Here is an 18,342-nt window from a genome sequence, read left to right as displayed (position 1 = left end):
CGCTCCGTGTCCTCTAACTAACCAACCGAGTGACTGACTAACTGGAGAAATTGACGGCGTAAGGGATGATTCAACTACTGAAACTTAGCAGCTGATCAACTGACTAATCACTGTAAACAACAGAATGAGACGGACAGACGGTGACTCGTAACTGACAAATTACCTGACTAGATAACTGAATGAATTACCAAGTGACCGACTGGGTGGCTAATTGACTAAGTAACTAACTCCTGTGACACACTGGGTGACGGACCAACTGATAAACCGTTGTAACCAAATGCCGTAATTTCCGGCGTATTAGCCGCGACTTTTTTCACCCGCTTTCAATCGTGCGGCTTATGCGATGAGCCGGCTAATTTGTGCATTTTTTTTCGAATGGCCGAAAGGGGGCACTCGAGGGCAAAAGGTAAGAGTGAGGCCGGTGGAATATATGTGCCCCGGAAGTGACTTTTACCAGTCCGGGCCTGTTAGCGCTGCGCTAGCGTTAGCGCTGTGCTAGCATGTTGCTGCTGTCTTCTTGTCCTTTCGGCTTGTACCGTTAGGGGTCGCCACAGCGTGTCATCTCAGATGAACGCACATTTGTTTGGCACCGGAAGCCCCTCCTGACGCAACCCCTCTGCATTTTAGCCGGGGAGAGATGGGACGCCCTCCCTGATACTCAGCTGGCCCGAACTATGATTCACACATGTATTAACCAGTGCCAGACCTTCTAGATCGGGCGTTCTCAGGGTAGAATGGCCATAAGCCATGTTGCTGCTGTGTTGTCTCTGTGATTTTTCCCGGTATGTTTTGCTTTTGTTAACCGGCCCTGTTAGCACCGTGTTAGTGCTGCGCTAGCATTAGCGTCATGCTAGCGTATTGCTCTTGTGTCGTCTTCATGATTTTTACCGGTAAGTTCTTTTTAACTGGCCCTGTTAGCATTGCGCTTGCGTTAACATCGTGCTAGCGTGTTGCTGCTGTGTTGTCTACGTGACTTTTACCAGTATGTTTTGTTTTTGTTAACCGTCCCTTTTAGCACTGTGTTAGCGTTGCGCTAGCGTCATGCTAGCGTGTTGCTGTTGTGTTGTCTTCATGATTTCTACCGGTAAGTTTTTTTAACTGGCCCTGTTAGCATTGCGCTAGCGTTAGCGTCGTGCGAGCATGTTGCTAGTGTGTTGTCTACGTGATTTTTACCGGTATGTTTTTTTTTTTTTTTTTTTTTTTAACTGGCCCTGTTAGCATTGCACTAGCGTTAGCGTCGTGCTAGCGTGTTGCTGCTGTGTTACTGCCGGGTCTCAGTGATTTAGGTATGTTTTTTTTTTACCGGCCCTGTTAGTGCTGTGCTACCATGTTGCTACACAGCGGCTGGTTTTTTTTTTGTTTTTTTTTTAACGAGTATGTTGTTTTTTTTTTAACCAGCCCGGTTCGTGCTACCATGTTGTTGCTATGTTAAGCTAAGCTAAGGTATTAAAACTTTGAAGGTTTTAGTGAAATGAAATGTACTGTAAAAGCTGTGTACAACGTCAAATGTGATCAAAAATACTGTAGTGGTGTTGATGTGGACTTGGTAGCGCTCACCTTTGCTTTACTTGCCGCCACGTAGCCGTGCAGCTTTTCGGCCTTGTAGTAGGCCGAAGCGTGCGCGGCGAACCACACGCTCAGCTCCTTCGTCCGCTCCGGGCCGGCGTCCCGCACCGAGAAGACGTGGACCTTTTCTGGCGCCGTCTGCAGGAGTTCGGCCAGCGTCCGACGCAAACGGGAGTAGCGGCTCTCCTCGCCGCCTCTGGACGAGAACAACTCGTCTACTGTCACGTCTGTGAGGAGAACAAAGAGTCCGCTCTCAGACAGTTCCCTGCAGGTTTGAGTACTTTGGACTGTGACTTGATTCCTGTGCAAACTGGTATGGTGCATTTGGTCCAATCTATTAAGTAATCTAATTAAATTAACTGTAACTGATCAACTAACTGCCCAAGAGACTAAATACTATAAGTGACTCATGGAAGAACAACTACCTGGTTAGCTAACTGACCAATGACTAACTAACTAAGCAAATAAGTTTAAAACTGACTGACCAATGAACTATATATAATAACTAACTAACTGACTAACTAACTAACTGACCACCTGACTTTCCTTTGTAAGTAACTGACTGAATTAGTAACTAGCTGACATTAGTTACTAGATTAATAATTTATTGAATGAAATCCAACCAGCTGACTAAATACCAATCGCTATTACTAGTAGGGTAATTTCCGGCCTATAAACCGCAACGTTTTTCACACGCTTTCAACCCTGCGGCTTATGCAGTCAATTTGTGGATTTTTTCTAACGGCCGCAAGGGAGGCAATCGAGCGGAAAAGGTAAGAGTGACACCGGTGGAATATATGTGCCGAGGAACTGACTTTTACCGGTATGTATATATTTTTTTAACTGGCCCTGTTAGCGCTGTGCTAGCATGTTGTTGGTATGTTACTGCCGTGTCTCAGTGATTTTTACCAGTATATATATATTTTTTTAACCGGCCCTGTTAGCGCTGTGCTAGAGTGTTGCTGCTGTGTTACTCCCATGTCTTGGCGATTTTTACCAGTGTCTATTTTTTTTTAACCGGCCCTGTTAGTGCCATGCTAGCGTTAGGACTGCGCTGGCGTTAGCACTGCACTAGCGTGTTTCTGCTATGTTACTGCCTTGTCTCAGTGATTTAGGTGTGTGTTTTTTTTTTTTTTTAACCGGTCCTGTTCGTGCTACTGTGTTGTTGCTATGTTAAGCTAAGCTAAGGTATTACAACTTTGAAAACTGTTTTTGTGTACTGTGTTTCTTTGTAAATATCTCATGTTTCAATTTGTGTTTCAATGTGGGCACGTGCGGCTTCTACACAGATGCGGCTTATGTATGTATCAAATAGTAATTCCTTTGCAGATGTACAGGGTGAGGCTTATAATCAGGTGCGCTCTGTAAGCCGGAAATTACTATTACTACTACTGACTGAATTACTACCTAACTTCCTGACTGACTAAATAAATAACCAACTAGCTCACCGACTGACTAACTGATCGACCGACCAATGGTACTGAACTACCTGCCCCACAAGCGACACTTACTGCATATTCGGAGGGAGGCGGCGTTCCGGAGCGCTTCCCGCGGCAGCTCCACCACTTCCACGTGCGCCGTGGACGTGACGTCTGGCCAGGCGGGATCGGACACGCGCACCTGCAGCTGGTACGAGCCGGACGGGACGCCCTCCCTGATACTCAGCTGGCCCGAACTATGATTCACGCTGAACAACCTGCACAGAATCAGGGATTCAAATGTTTGAATGAAAATGAGGATTGGGACAAAACGTGTGTCATTTTTTTTAAATTGGAAAATCATAAATGACATCGCAGGAAAATTGCTTGGGGGAAAAACATCCACAAAAACATCCAAATAAAGCACTTTACAGCCAGCCATGGCACCATTAAGTTTAGTCGTGAAAACGCAAAAAGTAAACAATACATTTTCCCCATATTGTGTTTTCAGCCACCTTTGCATAATTGAAATGTTCCTTATTGGTTGAAATTTTTATAGTAGAAACATAAAAATTAATTCATTCATATATCAGGCCACCAGTACACTTTTCATCTCCAGAGTTTTGGAATTCCTGGTCAACTGGATAAAGCCCCCCCAAAAGAAAGTCTTTCTTCATGCCTCAGTTGCCCGGGCAACAGACAAGGACAGTTATGTTATGGCACCTTGGCACCTTGCCCGATAGTATAAAGTATTACATCTTTGTAATAAAATGAGTTTTTTCCCCCTTCTAAATTATATTACGAATGTTTCACTTCTGACTGTTTCACTCACTGACTCTGGGATGACGTCTTGCTAAATTCTGTACAGAGACGACCGGAAGGACATATGCACTTTCTTAATCAACTTAACTTAAAGAGGGAAGGGATAAAAAAAAGGGGGAGGGAAGTTGGGTTGATGGGATGAAAGGAAGGAAGGAAGGAAGGAAGGATGGTGTGGAAAAAAGGGAGGAAGGGATGGAAGGAAGAATGGATGCAACAATTGTTGGGAAGAAGGAAAGGATGCATGAGAGAAAGGATGGACGAAAGGAATAAAGGAAAGAAGAATGCGTGGAAGGACAAAGTAGGGAGGAAACAAAGAAAGAAGAAGGCGTGGAAGCAATCACAGGAAAAAAGGGAGGACAGTTGGAAGGAAGGAATGGAGAAAGGGAAGGGATTAAAAGTGAAGAAAGTGAGAACGGAAGAAAACAAGGACGGAATGTACAAAGGAAGGATGAATGAAATGTTAGAAGGGTGAAAAGGAAGGAAGATGGATAAAGGGAGAAGAAGAATAGTATCAGAGGAATGAAAGAGAAGGAATGAATGGACAAAGGATGGATGAAGGAAGGAAGGAAGGAAGGAAGGAAGGAAGGAAATGAGGAGGAAGGGAGGAAGGAATGAGGAAGAGAGGAAGGAAGGAAGGAAGGAAGCATGGTGTGAAAGAAAGGGAGGGAGGGAGAGAGGGAGGAAGACCAGAAGGTAGGGAAGGAAGAATAAATGGAACAATTGATGGGAAGAAGGAAGGAAAAGATACATAAACGGAAGGAAGGAAGGCCGGAAGGAAGGAAGGAAGGAAAGGAGGGAGGGAGGGACGAAGGAAGGAAAGAAGAAGGAAGGGTGGGAGGAAGGAAAGAAGGGAAGGAGGAGGAAGGAAGGGAGGGAGGGAATGGGAAGGAGGAGGAAGGAGGAAGGAGGAGGAAGGAAGGAAGGAAGGAACAAAAGAAGGGAGGGAGGGAGGAAGGAAGGAAAGAAAAAGAAGGAAGGAGGGGGAAGGAGGGAGGGAGGGAGGAAGGAAGGATGAAGGGAGGGAGGAAGGAAGGAAAAGAAGGAGGAGGAAGGAAGGAAGGAAGGAAGGAGAGGAAAGAAGGAAGGAAGGAAGGAGGGAAGAAGGAGGAGGAAGGAAAAAAAGAAGGAGGGAGGGAGGAAGGAAGGAAGAAGGAAGGAAGGGAAGGAGGGAGGGAGGGAGGAAGGAAGGAGAAGGAAGGAAGGAAGGGAGGGAGAGGAAGGAAAGAAGGAAGGAAGGAGGGAAGGAAGGAAAGAAGGAAGGAGAAGGAAGGAGGGAAGGAAGGAAGTAAGGGAGGGAGGGGGAGGAAGGAAGGACAAAGGAAGGGAGGAATGAAGGGAGGGAGGGAGTCAGGGAAGGGAAGGAAGGAAGGAACAAAGAAAGGATTGAAGGGAGGGAGAGAGTCAGGGAGGGGAAGGAAGGAAGGAAGGGAGAGAGGGAGGGAGGAAGGAAGGAAGGATGGTGTGTGAAAGAAAGGGAGGGAGGGAGGAAGACCAGAAGGTAGGGAAGGAAGGAAGAATAATGGAACAATCGATGGGAAGAAGGAAGGAAAAGAGATAAGAATAAGAAGGAAGGAAGGAAGGAAGGAAGGAAGGAAGGAAGAAAGGGGGAGGAGGTATGAGGGAAGGAAGGAAAGAGAATGGAAGGGTGGGAGGAAGGAGGGAAGGAAGGAACGAAGGGATGGAGGAAGGAAGGAAGGGAGGGAGGGAAGGAGGGGTAGGAAGGAGGGAAGGGAGGAAGGAAGGAAGGAACAAAAGAAGGGAGGGAGGGAGGAAGGAAGGAAGGAACAAAGGAAGGGAAGGAGGGAGGGAGGGAGGGAGGAAGGAAGGAATGAAGGGAGGGAGTCAGGAAGGAAAAGAAGGAAGGAAGGAAAGAAGGAAGGAAGGAAGGAGGGAAGGAAGGAAGTAAGGGAGGGAGGGGGAGGAAGGAAGGAACAAAGGAAGGAATGAAGGGAGGGAGAGAGTCAGGGAGGGGAAGGAAGGAAGGAAGGGAGGATGGTGTGAAAGAAAGGGAGGGAGGGAGGAAGACCAGAAGGTAGGGAAGGAAGAATAAATGGAACAATCGATGGGAAGAAGGAAGGAAAAGATACATAAAAGGAAGGAAGGCCGGAAGGAAGGAAAGGAGGGAGGGAGGGACGAAGGAAGGAAAGAAGAATGGAACGGTGGGAGGAAGGACGGAAGGAAGGAAGGGAGGGAGGGAGGGAGGAAGGAAGGGAGGGAGGAAGGAAGGAAGGGAGGGAGGAAGGAAGGAAGGAAGGAAGGAAGGAAGGAAGGGAAGGAAGGAAGGAAGGGACCTACCACAACTTTTTAAGTTCCCCCCATGCAAGTCACAAACTCAAGCAATGAAAACGCAACACTTGCCTTGAAAGCCTCGTTATTAGAACCCTTCACGTTGGATCGAAAACCCTCCGTTGAATTTTCAAGCCTAAAGTGTGTTTAATTGATCTTAATTTGGGCAAAAACAGCGCACGTGTAACTACAACAACCTTTTTTCTTCAAGTGGAAACTGAACTTACTTTTATCCCACCTCATATTTCTATCCACTTAATTAAAGGCCGACTTTAAGATGGCGACGAGAGCAGCTGCGCTCTGTGGTCCGACACGTGCGCACGGACCGTCTTGACGCGGAACCCTCGCGCTCGACCGCACCGTCGACGTCAACGCGGCCCGGCTACCGACTTGCACGTGCGCCATCGGGCTCGCGCGGCGCAAAACACGCGGCGGCCGCCGCGCCCGTCAGACAGCCCGCCAGATGGCCTCATTAGCGGCGACTGAAAGCGGGCCAAAACGTGTGCGACGTGTCTACGCCGCCGCCGTCGCTCGGATTCAAACCTTATAGACGTCACGTTCCACGGGCGACACGCGTCACCCACCGCGGTTGCCGTGGGGATTCAGAGCACGATGTGAACACCGCGTAAACAAACAGATGCGTTTCCACCAAGCGGTTCGGTATGAAGGCAGCTTGAGCATTTTTTTCTCATCATAAACTCAAGCCAATTATTTTTTATCCATTGCTATTTAACTTTAAATTGTAAAACCTGTGTAATACCCGCATTTCCCGCTCTGGCGATCCTTAAAACCGATCATCTTATCTTTGTCGATATACTTGCCATCCAATTTAAAATCCATACGCAGTGTTTGTCCGCTATTCTTGATTCTCGCTGTGACTAGTGAACAATTCTCCTGAATAGATGTTAGAGATACCCAGAGATGCCACAAGGTGGTGGCAAAGCACTACTTCTGTCTAAATTCAACATAGGTTCTCTGCACAAAGATGCCATAAATTGACAGTAAAGCACGACATTTGTCTCACCGAAGCTCCTCAATTCACTTCAACAAAGTTCTTTGGCACCGAGATGTCATATGATGGCAGGAAAGCGCAACTTTTTTCTTAATCAAACTCCTCAACTCACTTCAACATAGTTCCGTGGCACCAGGATTCCACAAAACGGCATCAAAGCAGTACTTTTTTCCGATTTAAGCACCTCAATTAACTCCTAATTATCTCCTTGCCACCAAGATAGCAGGAAAGCCCTACTTTTGTCTAAATGAAGCTCCTCAATTCACTTCAACATAGTTCCTTGGCACCAAGATGTCATATGATAGCAGAAGAGCACAACGTTTTTGTAAATGAAGCGCCTCAACTCATTTCAACATGGTTCCGTGAAACCAAGATTCCACAAAATGTCATCAAAGCAGTATGTTTTTCAGATTTAAGCACCTCAGTTAACATGTAATTATCTCCTGGCCACCAAGATGGCAGGAAAGACTTACTTTTGTCTAAATGAAGCTCCTCAACTCACTTCAACATAGCTCCGTGACACCTAGATTCCACAAATTGGCATCAAAGCAGTACTTTTTGTTTCTGATTTAAGCACCTCCATTAACTTCTAATTATTGCCTAGCTACCAAGATGGCAGGAAAGTCCTACTTTTGTCTAAATAAAGCTCCTCAACTCCCTTCAACATAGTTCCGTGACCACAAGAGTCCACAAAACGGCATCAAAGTGGTACTTTTTTTCTGATTTAAGCACCTCAATTAACTCCTAATTATCTTCTACCCACAAAGATGGCAGGAAAGCCCTACTTTTGTCTAAATGAAGTTCCTCAACTCACTTCAACATTTCCAGTTCTTTGGCACCAAGATTATGATGAAGATGATGCGGTATATTTCCAGCCACTCAAAGAGGCTTGAGAATTTCACCCATTTTTCAGTCACTCCTCAACACACCCTGGTGGTGATAAGCTACTTTTGTACTCGTGCCCTGTGGAAGCACGGCTGCCATTCTGCGCCTACGGCCCCTTCCGACCACCACCAAACATGCAACCGTATTCATTCGTCGGCAGCGTGGATTGGTTCAGTGTCTTGGCAAGGGGCACGCGAGGATAATGGCAACGCTCCCCAACTGACTTCAACAATGTTCCTTGGCACCAAGATGCCGCAACAATATGAGATACCATTTCATGAATTCATCAGATCAATTGGATTTGACCACTTGCGAAAAATAAACACCCCCCTCCGATAGATGCCTGCCCAATAACATGCCGTAAAAACCTGCCCCTTCTCCCTCCACTAGGGAAAAAAATGGCAAGTTCTGAAGATCCCGGGTGGGTGCCATGTTTGCTAACATCCTTTGTTGCCTGTGGTCCCTTCCTTGGAGGTGTCAAGTCAGAGGTGACGGTGACACAACGGAGCGCGCCTTTTCCTTACGCTCACTCGAGGCGTCAAACAAAATGAGCGTACCCTCGCTGAGCTTCGGCGGGGTAATTTTAATACGCATTAAGTAAAAATAGCTCCTATCCTCCAAACTCGTACCCGTTCTTTGTCTCCTGCCTGTTTCTGTGTCGCTGTCTCTTTGTCACGGCGCACCTTTGTACTGTCTGTCTTCCTCTGGTTTAAATCTGTCACTCTCTCTTTTAGTACCCTTTCTTCTTCTTCTCCTTGTTTGTCTCCAAATGTGATGAATTGATTTTTTTGTTTTGTATTTCCAAAACTACATTGACTTCCTTTGATCAAGCTCTGACCTTAAGGAACTCAATTAATAGTTAGCGGTTTAGTATATACGTGGATAAAAATGTTCAGCATTTGGTCAAAATCTCTGAGACGCTTCACCTTGGACCCTGGCAATAGCCTTTAGACTTTTCGATCGGTTTATTTATGATTTATAAAGTACGTCTACCGAATTTCACGTTGCTCAGATTACGTTGCTCGGATTTGGGGACTGGAGTTTTTGGATCTCGGTAAGAGCGTGGCTGGTGATTGGAGGAGAACCAGGAAGTGCCACCTAGATACCAACAGTTAAGCTTGATTTTATCAGTTCTCACGGTAAAGTCCAATTACACAGAACAAATGGCTATTGCCCTCGAATCATTGACGTCCTTTGGTACCTTGATGGTTTGCCTTCAAATCGATACGACTTCTCGCTCCAGTCGTCGAGGTCCGGGGACGGTATTTGACCCAGCACTGTCGGTGGCAGATTACCTGAAAAAAAAAAAAAAAAAAGTCCAAAGCAACAAATTAACTTCGAAAAAGAATCAAATACAAATGTAGGTTTCGCGTGGAAAAGCCCTAAAGACAGACCATGAAAAAAATACAAGCTAAGTCCCAAGCAGTAAATTACAGTGGCTGACAGCTGGTCTGAACCGCTAAATAAGTCATGTGTTCTGCAGCGAGACATCGGAAGCACTCGACTGTGACAAAAACGTCTTATGAGCTCAATGGTAGTCATATTTGGTCTGTGTGGAGGACACACTGGGGGAATGTGAAGGTTAGGACGACCAGTCACAAAAAGTTCAGCATCAAATCTCGGTTGCAATCAGGTGAAGACAAACGAAAAATAATCTAAGTAAGTTTTTTCAGATTGTCCCGTTAGGGGTCGCTGCAGCGTGGCATCTCAGATGAATGCTCATATTTGTTTGGCACAGTTTTTACGCTAGATGCCATTCCTGACGCAACAACTCTAAAAAATCTGCTGGGTTGAAAAAAGATCCCGAATACAAGGAGGGTGTCCGGCCTCTCCCTAGAACAAGGGTGAGAAGCCCGGTTATCCGGGAGGGTCACAGTTTCGAGCCAGATGAGGTGGCTGGGGCATCAGATTCGGATGCCTCCCGGACGCCTCCCCGGTGAGGTGTTCCGGGCGTGTCCCACCGGAAAGAGACCCCGAGGACGACCCAGGACACGGTGGAGAGACCATGTCTCTCGGCTGGCTTGGGAACGCCTCGGGATCCCTCCGGAAGAGCTGGAAGAAGTGGCTGGGGAAAGGGAAATCTGGGTATCCCTGCTGAAGCCAATTCCCCGTGACCTGACTCAGAAAAGCCGTAGATAATGAATGGATGGATTGGAAAAAAACATACACCAAAACTCAGCAAAGTTTTGAAATTAAACTGGTGTAATCTGGTTTTAGGACAGCTGTTTTTTATTGTGATCTTGGTAGCATACTAACAACCAGAGCACCGATTACCGCATAATGGGGGAAAACTACGTCGGATCATCTTTCAAGCAAAATTTTCTCATGACATTGGTAACAATCTGTTTGCCAACGAGTTGGTCGTTATGCAAGACAGTCAACAACCACACTGGAAGACCCAGAATCTACACGGACAAACTAGGATAGTAAATACCTTCGTAAGTGTACACAATAAAGTTGGCGTGTCCTGGCAAGTGGGGGTGGTCGTTGCGGTCTCCGATGATCACCGTCAGCGTGCTGGTGGAGCTCATGGCGGGCGAGCCGCTGTCAATCATGAGGATGGGGAGTCGGTATTCCTTCTGGCGCTCGCGGTCAAACGTCCGCAGGGCAGTGATAGCTGCGCTGCCATTGCGGAAGTCGGTCAGGTTGAAATTGGCGGCGTCCGCAGTAAGCGTGAGGAGCCGTATGGAAAAGGGTCCGCCGTTGGATGAGAGGTCACAGTCGGTAGCATGCAGCAGTCGTGAGCTTGCATTCATCCACACTGCCTGCGGGGCTGGCGTGTTCTCCCACACCACCGGCCGGTAGCGTCCCTCGAACTCCGGACCGTTGTCGTTGACGTCCAGCACGGTTACCATGATGATGGCTGTGCCAGTCAGGCTCGGGTTGCCAGCGTCGGAAGCGAGGACCACGACCCGGTGCTGAGAGATTTTCTCCCGATCTAAGGAGTTAGCCACCACCACCCAACCGGACTGGTCCACCAGGAACTGATTGTAGGGGTCCGACTCTTTGGCAATGCTGTACGAAAAACGTCCATTTTGTCCGGAGTCTAGATCGGTAGCCATCACCTGGACAACAATGGTGCCCACGGGAACGTCCTCGGACATGGCTGGCGACTCGTAGAACTGCGGCAAGAAGACTGGAGCATGGTCATTGGAGTCCTGCACTTCCACCAGACAGTATGCCAAGCTGAAGAAATCTGCGTCCTCTGCTTTCAGAGTCAGGTTGAAAGTCCTCTCCTGGGGTTTCTCGAAGTCCACCTTCTTCTTCAGCTTGATCACACCGCGTCGGTTCAACTTGTCGGTCTCCACTAAAAACTTCCTGTCCTCATCACCGCTCACAATGCTGAAGGTCACCATTGCGTTCTCATCCTGGTCTCCGTCGGTGGCGGACACCACGAGAACCTCGCTGTTCACCTCCAGGTCTTCAGTTACCTAAAGAATACGGCATGTATTATTAGCACCATAATCTACGTATAAAAATTTGTCTGCTCCGCCTAGTTTTGGTTCACCATACCGAATAAGTTTTGACACGATGAAAACTATTAAGAAAGTTGGGTATTCTTATAACTGTAATTTCGGTATTACGGAGACATGTTGCTGTCTCAGAAACAGTTGGAAGTCGCTTATACCATCTTTACAATACATTATTGAAGAAAAATATAGAGAAACATGCGCTCACCTGGGCAGTGTAGACCCTCTGGGAGAAGATGGGCGGGTGGTCATTGACATCCAAAACCAGGATGGTCGCGGTCCCGGTCCCGGCCAAACCACCTCCATCCCGAGCCTCCACCACCACCAGGTAGCGCTCCTCCGCCTCACGATCGAGGGAGCGCAGAACGGTGTAGATAGTCCCCGTGGTGGCGTTGATGGAGAACAGGTTGAGGTTGATCTCATTGCGGACGTTCTTGACGATGCTGTAGCTCAGCGCTGCATTCTTGCCCTCGTTGGCATCATCGAGGTCCATAGCTCGCATTTCCATGACAGAGGTGTCTGCGGGGGAGTTCTCAGCTACCTGGCCCAAGAAACAGCCATCTACTTCCAGCGCCGGGCACGGGAAGAAGGGCGCGTTGTCGTTGACGTCGCGGACCTCCAAAAGAACGTCGGCGAATCCCGTGAGTCCTGACCCTCCCTCGTCCGTGGCCAAGACCAAGAACCTCCAGGCCGGACGCTCCTCCCGGTCGAGACGCCGTTGGGCGTAAATTCTCCCGGTGCGCTCATTGATGGTGAACTCACCCCCCGCACCCTGTCCGTGGAGGGAGTAGCGCAGGGCGGTCTGGTCAGCGTCTTGGTCTGGATCAGTGGCGGAAACCTGGAGAAATGAGAACGACGCCATCATCCAAGTCAAGACAGTAAACTTCAACTGGGATGGACAATAAACAGTTTGGAGCTAGCTTGTACGGACAAGTTGGAGTCACCGTTGAGACTGTGCAGCTTTAAATATGATCTTTATTTTTTTTTTCTTTCAAATTATACTCCACTGAAACTATGACCAAGCAATCCAATAACCACCGTAGTCTCGCTCCCGTCTTATCGCCATGTTTTTCATTAAGCAGCCGCATAAAAGTAAACATTCCCCCTTCAGCTTTGTCACCCGTTGGCGTCCTTTTATCTCCCCTGGCGCCGCCGCCCGGCTGTCAGCCACGCAATTAAAACTTAATGGCAAAGTCGGCGCATAAGAGAAAGCAAAATGACACTTTTGAGTGTTCCGTCTCCTTCTTGTTTACAGAAAGCTTTGATGTGATCCCGTCGCTGCCGCCTCCTCCTCCTCCCCGATGTGCGTTGTCGTGGCGATGAGCTAAATCCGTAATTCCAAACTACTGTGCTGTGAGAGATCATCAGGTATGCTGGAATTATCCAATTTAATATATTAATTCAAATATTACCATTTATTGACGAGAAATGTCTTTTTCATCTCTTGATGGCTGCTACATGCAGTGACTAGCGGAACAATGAAATTCCAGTTCTGGCTTTGTGAAACCAGTTCATTTACAGTGTATTTTATTACGTTTTTGTTAATGAGTTAATTTTACAACACAACACTGTTTTTCTCAACTAAAAAAAAATTGTGGCAAAATTTTTTGCTGGGATAGGCTCCAGCACTCCCGCGCCCCTTGCGAGAATAAGCGGCTCGAAAAAAAAATGAATGGATGGATCTGGAACAGATCAATGGAATTTCCATTTATTTCATTGGGAAAAGTTGATTTGAAATACAAATCAGAATGAATGAATAAAACATAGAAGTCAAGGCGCCACTGTAAATACCTGTGAGTATTTTTCATACTGTTTTTACGAGTTGCTACTCCCTGCGTGTTAAAGTTCCAGTTGGAAGGTTCACAATTACCGTAACATTTATGCTAATTTGTCTGAGACCATCTTTGCTGTTTCACATTGAATATTTCGTTGTTTGTATACAACATGCCTTTCTTTTTAGACATACCGTAATTTTCCGCCTACAAGTCGCAACTTTTTTCCCGCATGCCTTCAACCCCACGGTTTATGCGGTGATGCGGCTAATTTGTGCATTTTTTCTAACGGCCGCAAGCGGGCACTTGACCTGAAAAGGTAAGAATGAGACCGTTGGAATATATGTGCTGAAGAAATGACTTTTTTCAGCCCTGTTAGCGCTGTGCTAGCGTGTTGCTGCTGTGTTACTGGCGTGTCTCAGTGATATTTACCGGTAAGTTTTATTTTAACAGGCCCTTTTAGCGTACTCGGTGACGCTTGTAACCGGGTGCGCGAATTACGGTGTGCGTCAGTTTTCGTAAAATTGAACTGGGCGTGACAAAAAACGCTTTGCGTATTTTTTGACAGCCTACGCATTCAACGGAGTCCTCTTTTTTTTTTTGTTCTCTTTAATGTGATATTATAGCTCTCATTTCTTGAGAGTGAGTGAGTGTGAACAGGCGCTCAGGAATAGTTATATATTATCTATTTTTTCCGAATGTAAAAAGGCTGGTTGGGGAACACACTACGCATAAGACGAGGAGAACGGAGCAGAGGTGACGCGGAAACCGTTCATTTCAAATTGGATTTCCCCCCATCGGGTGGATTGTCTGAACAAACGGGGACGAAAAAGGGGGCAGGTGATGTCATGCCAAAGTGAGCGGGCGGCGCACATCAAATCAATTCCCGGGGAAGCGGGGCCCGGGCGCTGGACCGGGTGACACGGCGGATTACTTCCCTGCCCTTTGCGGCGCGCCTCCATCTTGCTAATCTGATTGCGCGCGTCACGCCGGGAAGGTGTGACCAATGGCGGATGAAAGCCACAGGACGATGGAGGGGGGGGGAGCGAAAAAGGAGGAGGGAGAAACTTTTCAGATGATGTTCGACTCTTGACCCGACGACCGGAACACACGTGTGAGGTTATTGGGACACCCGTCGCTAAGTAAAAATATGGATTTGGGCCAAAAAGTATCAAGACGCCCACAGAAAGTGAAAAGCGATGAAAATGTTCACAAAAGCATTGCGACGCCACAGAATGTGAAAGGAAGAAAAATAGAGAGTTTGGACAAAAGTATTGGACACCATAGAAAAGAAGTGAAAAGATTGGACAAAAGAATTGCGACACTTACACAGAGTGGAAGAGAAGAAAATTTGCAGAAGAGACAAAATTTTGGGACAAAAAAAAAAGATGGAAAGTGGACACACAGTTGAAGCCAGAAGTTTACATACACTGGGCAAAAACATATTTGATTTTTTGTCTCACTGTCTGAAGTCAAATCGGACAAAATCTCTCCAATTTCATGTCAGTCAGGATCACCAAAATTATTTAATTTTGTTAAATGCCACAATAACGAGAGAGAGGATTTCTTAGAGAACTTGATATTATCTTCTATCATGCACAAAAAAACACCACGTCTTTGAAGGTCACGTTTCATGCCTATAAACATTCTAAAATAGATATTGTAATAAAAAATACATGTAACATTCTTCACTTCAATGTCTATACAAAAAAATAAATATGAGCGGAGAGCGCGTCATCCATGTGCAAAGTGGCAAAAGTCTCATTCGACATTCATGTGGTAGCCATATTGGCTGCATCTTCTGTCCGTGACGTCACACTGGGACATTCGCCATTGAAAACCCGCAGTGCCACCTACTATGGGAGACGAACAACAGATTTTTCCGACGCCCGTTGTGACACGGAAGCTTTTTTCGAAGAAGAGAACATCTCACAACCGAGTGAAGTGACCGGGGCAATATTACCCTATTGTTTCGAGCCATATTTTGATGATATGCGGATCACGGCCAAACCACCTCCCCGCCTGATCCACCTCCGCGGCGGTCATAAACAACTCCGCCCGCGACGAAAACGCTCCAGCCAAACCGCCTCCAGGTCCAATCCACCCCCGTGGCGGTGATAAACAACGCCACTCCGCCGCGGAGATGAGCAACAGCGGCCCGGTGCCGCGACGAGCCACCCCGTCAGCGCCGGGTCTGCCGTTCACGGCTTCGGCTGGGGTGGCACATCGACACATTTAGCACCCCTGACGTACGGATTACACCCCGTACAACTATTATTTTTTTTAGTCGCTGCATATACACACCTACCTGTCATTTGGAACCCACAAAGCTCTCGTCCTTTGCACCTGTGCAATCCATTTTTCCAGGTATTTTGGAAAAGTATGAAGGGTAAATGCACCCTCCGAGTGTTCGAGCAATATCTAGCAATACAACGAGTCAGCATTTTGGCTAACGCGAAGGAACAACGAGCTACCTTCCCGCAGGTAAAACTAATAGAAACCAACGAGTCCACTTGAGGGCAGTCCTGCCATTTACATCACTTCCTGCTTCTTGTCGAAAACAAATCCCTCGAGAGGATTTTCGTGGCGGGAGTTACAAAAAGCTGTATACGTCAAAATCATGTTTTGTGGTGAACAAAAACGATGCGTGCCGTTTTATCATTAATAACATACTAAAAACCATCCATTTAATGACACATGACCTTTAAAGAACATGAGGAAGCACTGAAGATGAGGTCGGGCTTACAAGAAGTGACAAGAAATCGAGGAGTGATGAAAGTATGGGCAAAATTATTGGAAAAGGAAACTAAGTGAAAACTGAATAAGGTCTGGACCATCATCAGAACAATTGTATCTGTTGTGTATATTCGCGACGCACCTCCATGATGAACACGGGGAGCTCCGTGAGCTCCTCCTGAACGACGGCGTGGTACTCGCCGAGGCTGAAGACGGGCGCCTCGTCGTTGCGGTTGACCACGCGCACCGCCACCAGCGTCTCGTTCTCCCACTTGCCGTCCGAGGCCACCAGCCGCAGCTCGAAGTGCTGCTCCATCTCGTAGTCCAGCGGCTGGGCCACGAATATGGTCCCCACCTCGGGCTCCACGTCGAAGGTGCCCATGGCGTTGCCCGCCGCGATCTGGTAGCGCAGCTTGGCGTTGGCACCTGTGGGGGGCATAGAGCTCAAATACATTGAGTTGAAACGACAGCGAACGAAAAAAAAAAAAAACAACAACGCCGCGGTCCCTGGACACTTCATTAGGTACACGCGTACAACCAACGTTTCTTGTGATCCGTGACACTCGTGTGGCATGTCGCAGCGTGTACGTGGATAATAGCACATTTGCATACCTCGCATGACTTTATGTGTTTGCCTGTCTTTATTTGTCACCTGCCAAGGGACTACATATGCAAATAAGCAGCCTCTGGCATATTTACATTTGTATTGTATATGCTTCTTCATGAATATTCCTCAAATCAGGCCGCGCGCGCGCGCGCGCGCACACACACGAGTAGTAGTGCGATGATGTATTGGCACAGGATATGGACATATCCATCTTTCACACAACATGAAAACAAAATTGGATAAGATGAACATTGCTTGTATATGTTTTGGTATTTTCTGTATGACACAGGTGTCAAACTCAAGGCCCGGGGGCCAGATCTGGGCCACCACATGATTTTATGTGGCCTGCGAAGCCAAAATGAGAGTGCCAATTTCCATGATTCTTGTAAAAATCTCTACCAATATTTCAAATTGTCATGAATCATAAATGATAAAGTTGAGGGAGGCGCAGTGGCTCAGCTGGTAAAGCGTTGGCCTCACAGTTCTGCGGTCCTGGATTCAATCTCGGCCCCGCTTGTGTGGAGTTTGGATGTTCTCCGTGTGTGTTTAATTGGACACTCTAAATTGCCCCTAGGTGTGATTGTGAGTGCAACTGTTTGTCTCTGTGTGGCCTGCGATTGGCTGGTGACCAGTTCAAGGTTGTACCCCGCCTCCTGCCCGTTGACATCTGGGATAGGCTCCAGCACTCCCTTGCTACCCTCGTGAGGATAAGCGAAAAAATGGATGGATGGAATCCCAATTGACCAAAAACAGGAAAACATATTTCCAATTTCATGCTACACAGTTGGGGGAGGATATTGTTGCGCACAGTTTTTTAAATGAAAAAAAAACATCCATCCATCCATCCATCCATCCATTTTCTTTGCTCCTTATCCTCACGAGGGTGGATAAAGTTGAGCTACTGGAAGCATTTTTGTGTAACCAAACGTGAATAGTTGAAAAACACATGACCCTTGGTTTCTGATTCCAAAGCTCGTTCATAAATTGATTATGTAAATATGATGAGATGATTAAATATTTTTGTTCCACAGTCATAACGGCCCTGTGATGGAAACCGGAACAACAATGTGGCCCGCGAGAAAAATGATTTCGACACCCCTGCCTTACGATAATTTGTGGGTTCATCCCGATATTTATGACGATATACACGTGGAACGTCAAACGGAAATATGTTCTACACACGTGGCCTCGGTGCATGCAAACACGTGGACGCGCACGGACAGATGCATGATGGGAGCCCAGAGGCAGGTCCGTCTGGGCCGAGGCTCGCGCAACACTGACTGGCACCGAGGAGAATTAAGCAGGCCCATCGCCATCTGCGGAGGACTCCAACTGTGTGTGTGAGAGTTGAGGTTCTCTGGTCCTTCACAGCCCCTGAACACGGATCTGCGGTGACCAATGTGTGTGGTGAAACGCGTACGAGGGAGTAGCTCCAGTGGTTCCTCGCCCGCGGCAGCCTCATTAATGATCAGGCGGCGCCATATGGCACTGGCCTCTTCAAACGCACACACATGCACAGGAACACACACCGGTGCGGATTTAATTGACAACCCGGCAGGAGACTCTAAAATGAGATGAAGGTCAGCAGAGGGCTCCTTGTGAGGTGGACCTGAGGGGGAAGTTGTCCCCCAGCTGTGTGGCCACGCTCTGAAGGACTCCAGATCACTCACAGCTCAAAGTTTCATTACATCAGGATACCGAAAAAAAAAAAAAAAAAAAAAAAAACCAGGAAAAAATGTCTCGAGAGTGGGATAATACTTCAAACCGC

General features: G+C 47.2%; 1 protein-coding gene across 2 annotated transcripts in view; it reads right to left on the bottom strand.

Annotated features, from left to right (window-relative positions):
• Positions 1-18,342, bottom strand: part of si:dkey-22o22.2 (neural-cadherin) — a 124,950-nt gene that overhangs the window by 15,448 nt on the left and 91,160 nt on the right. For both annotated transcript variants that reach the window (XM_061820373.1, XM_061820375.1), the window contains 6 exons: positions 16,110-16,393; positions 11,668-12,297; positions 10,424-11,420; positions 9,191-9,284; positions 3,078-3,262; positions 1,558-1,793 (listed from right to left, as the gene is read on the bottom strand). In XM_061820373.1, the coding sequence (XP_061676357.1) occupies positions 1,558-1,793; positions 3,078-3,262; positions 9,191-9,284; positions 10,424-11,420; positions 11,668-12,297; positions 16,110-16,393 (2,426 nt within the window). The remainder of the gene's footprint in view (positions 1-1,557; positions 1,794-3,077; positions 3,263-9,190; positions 9,285-10,423; positions 11,421-11,667; positions 12,298-16,109; positions 16,394-18,342) is intronic.

This window comes from Syngnathoides biaculeatus, chromosome 5, assembly GCF_019802595.1.
Source record: "Syngnathoides biaculeatus isolate LvHL_M chromosome 5, ASM1980259v1, whole genome shotgun sequence".
In the NCBI taxonomy this organism is placed as follows: domain Eukaryota; kingdom Metazoa; phylum Chordata; class Actinopteri; order Syngnathiformes; family Syngnathidae; genus Syngnathoides; species Syngnathoides biaculeatus.
Note: the sequence above shows the minus strand (reverse complement) of the source record. Positions and strands in the feature narration are given on the sequence as shown.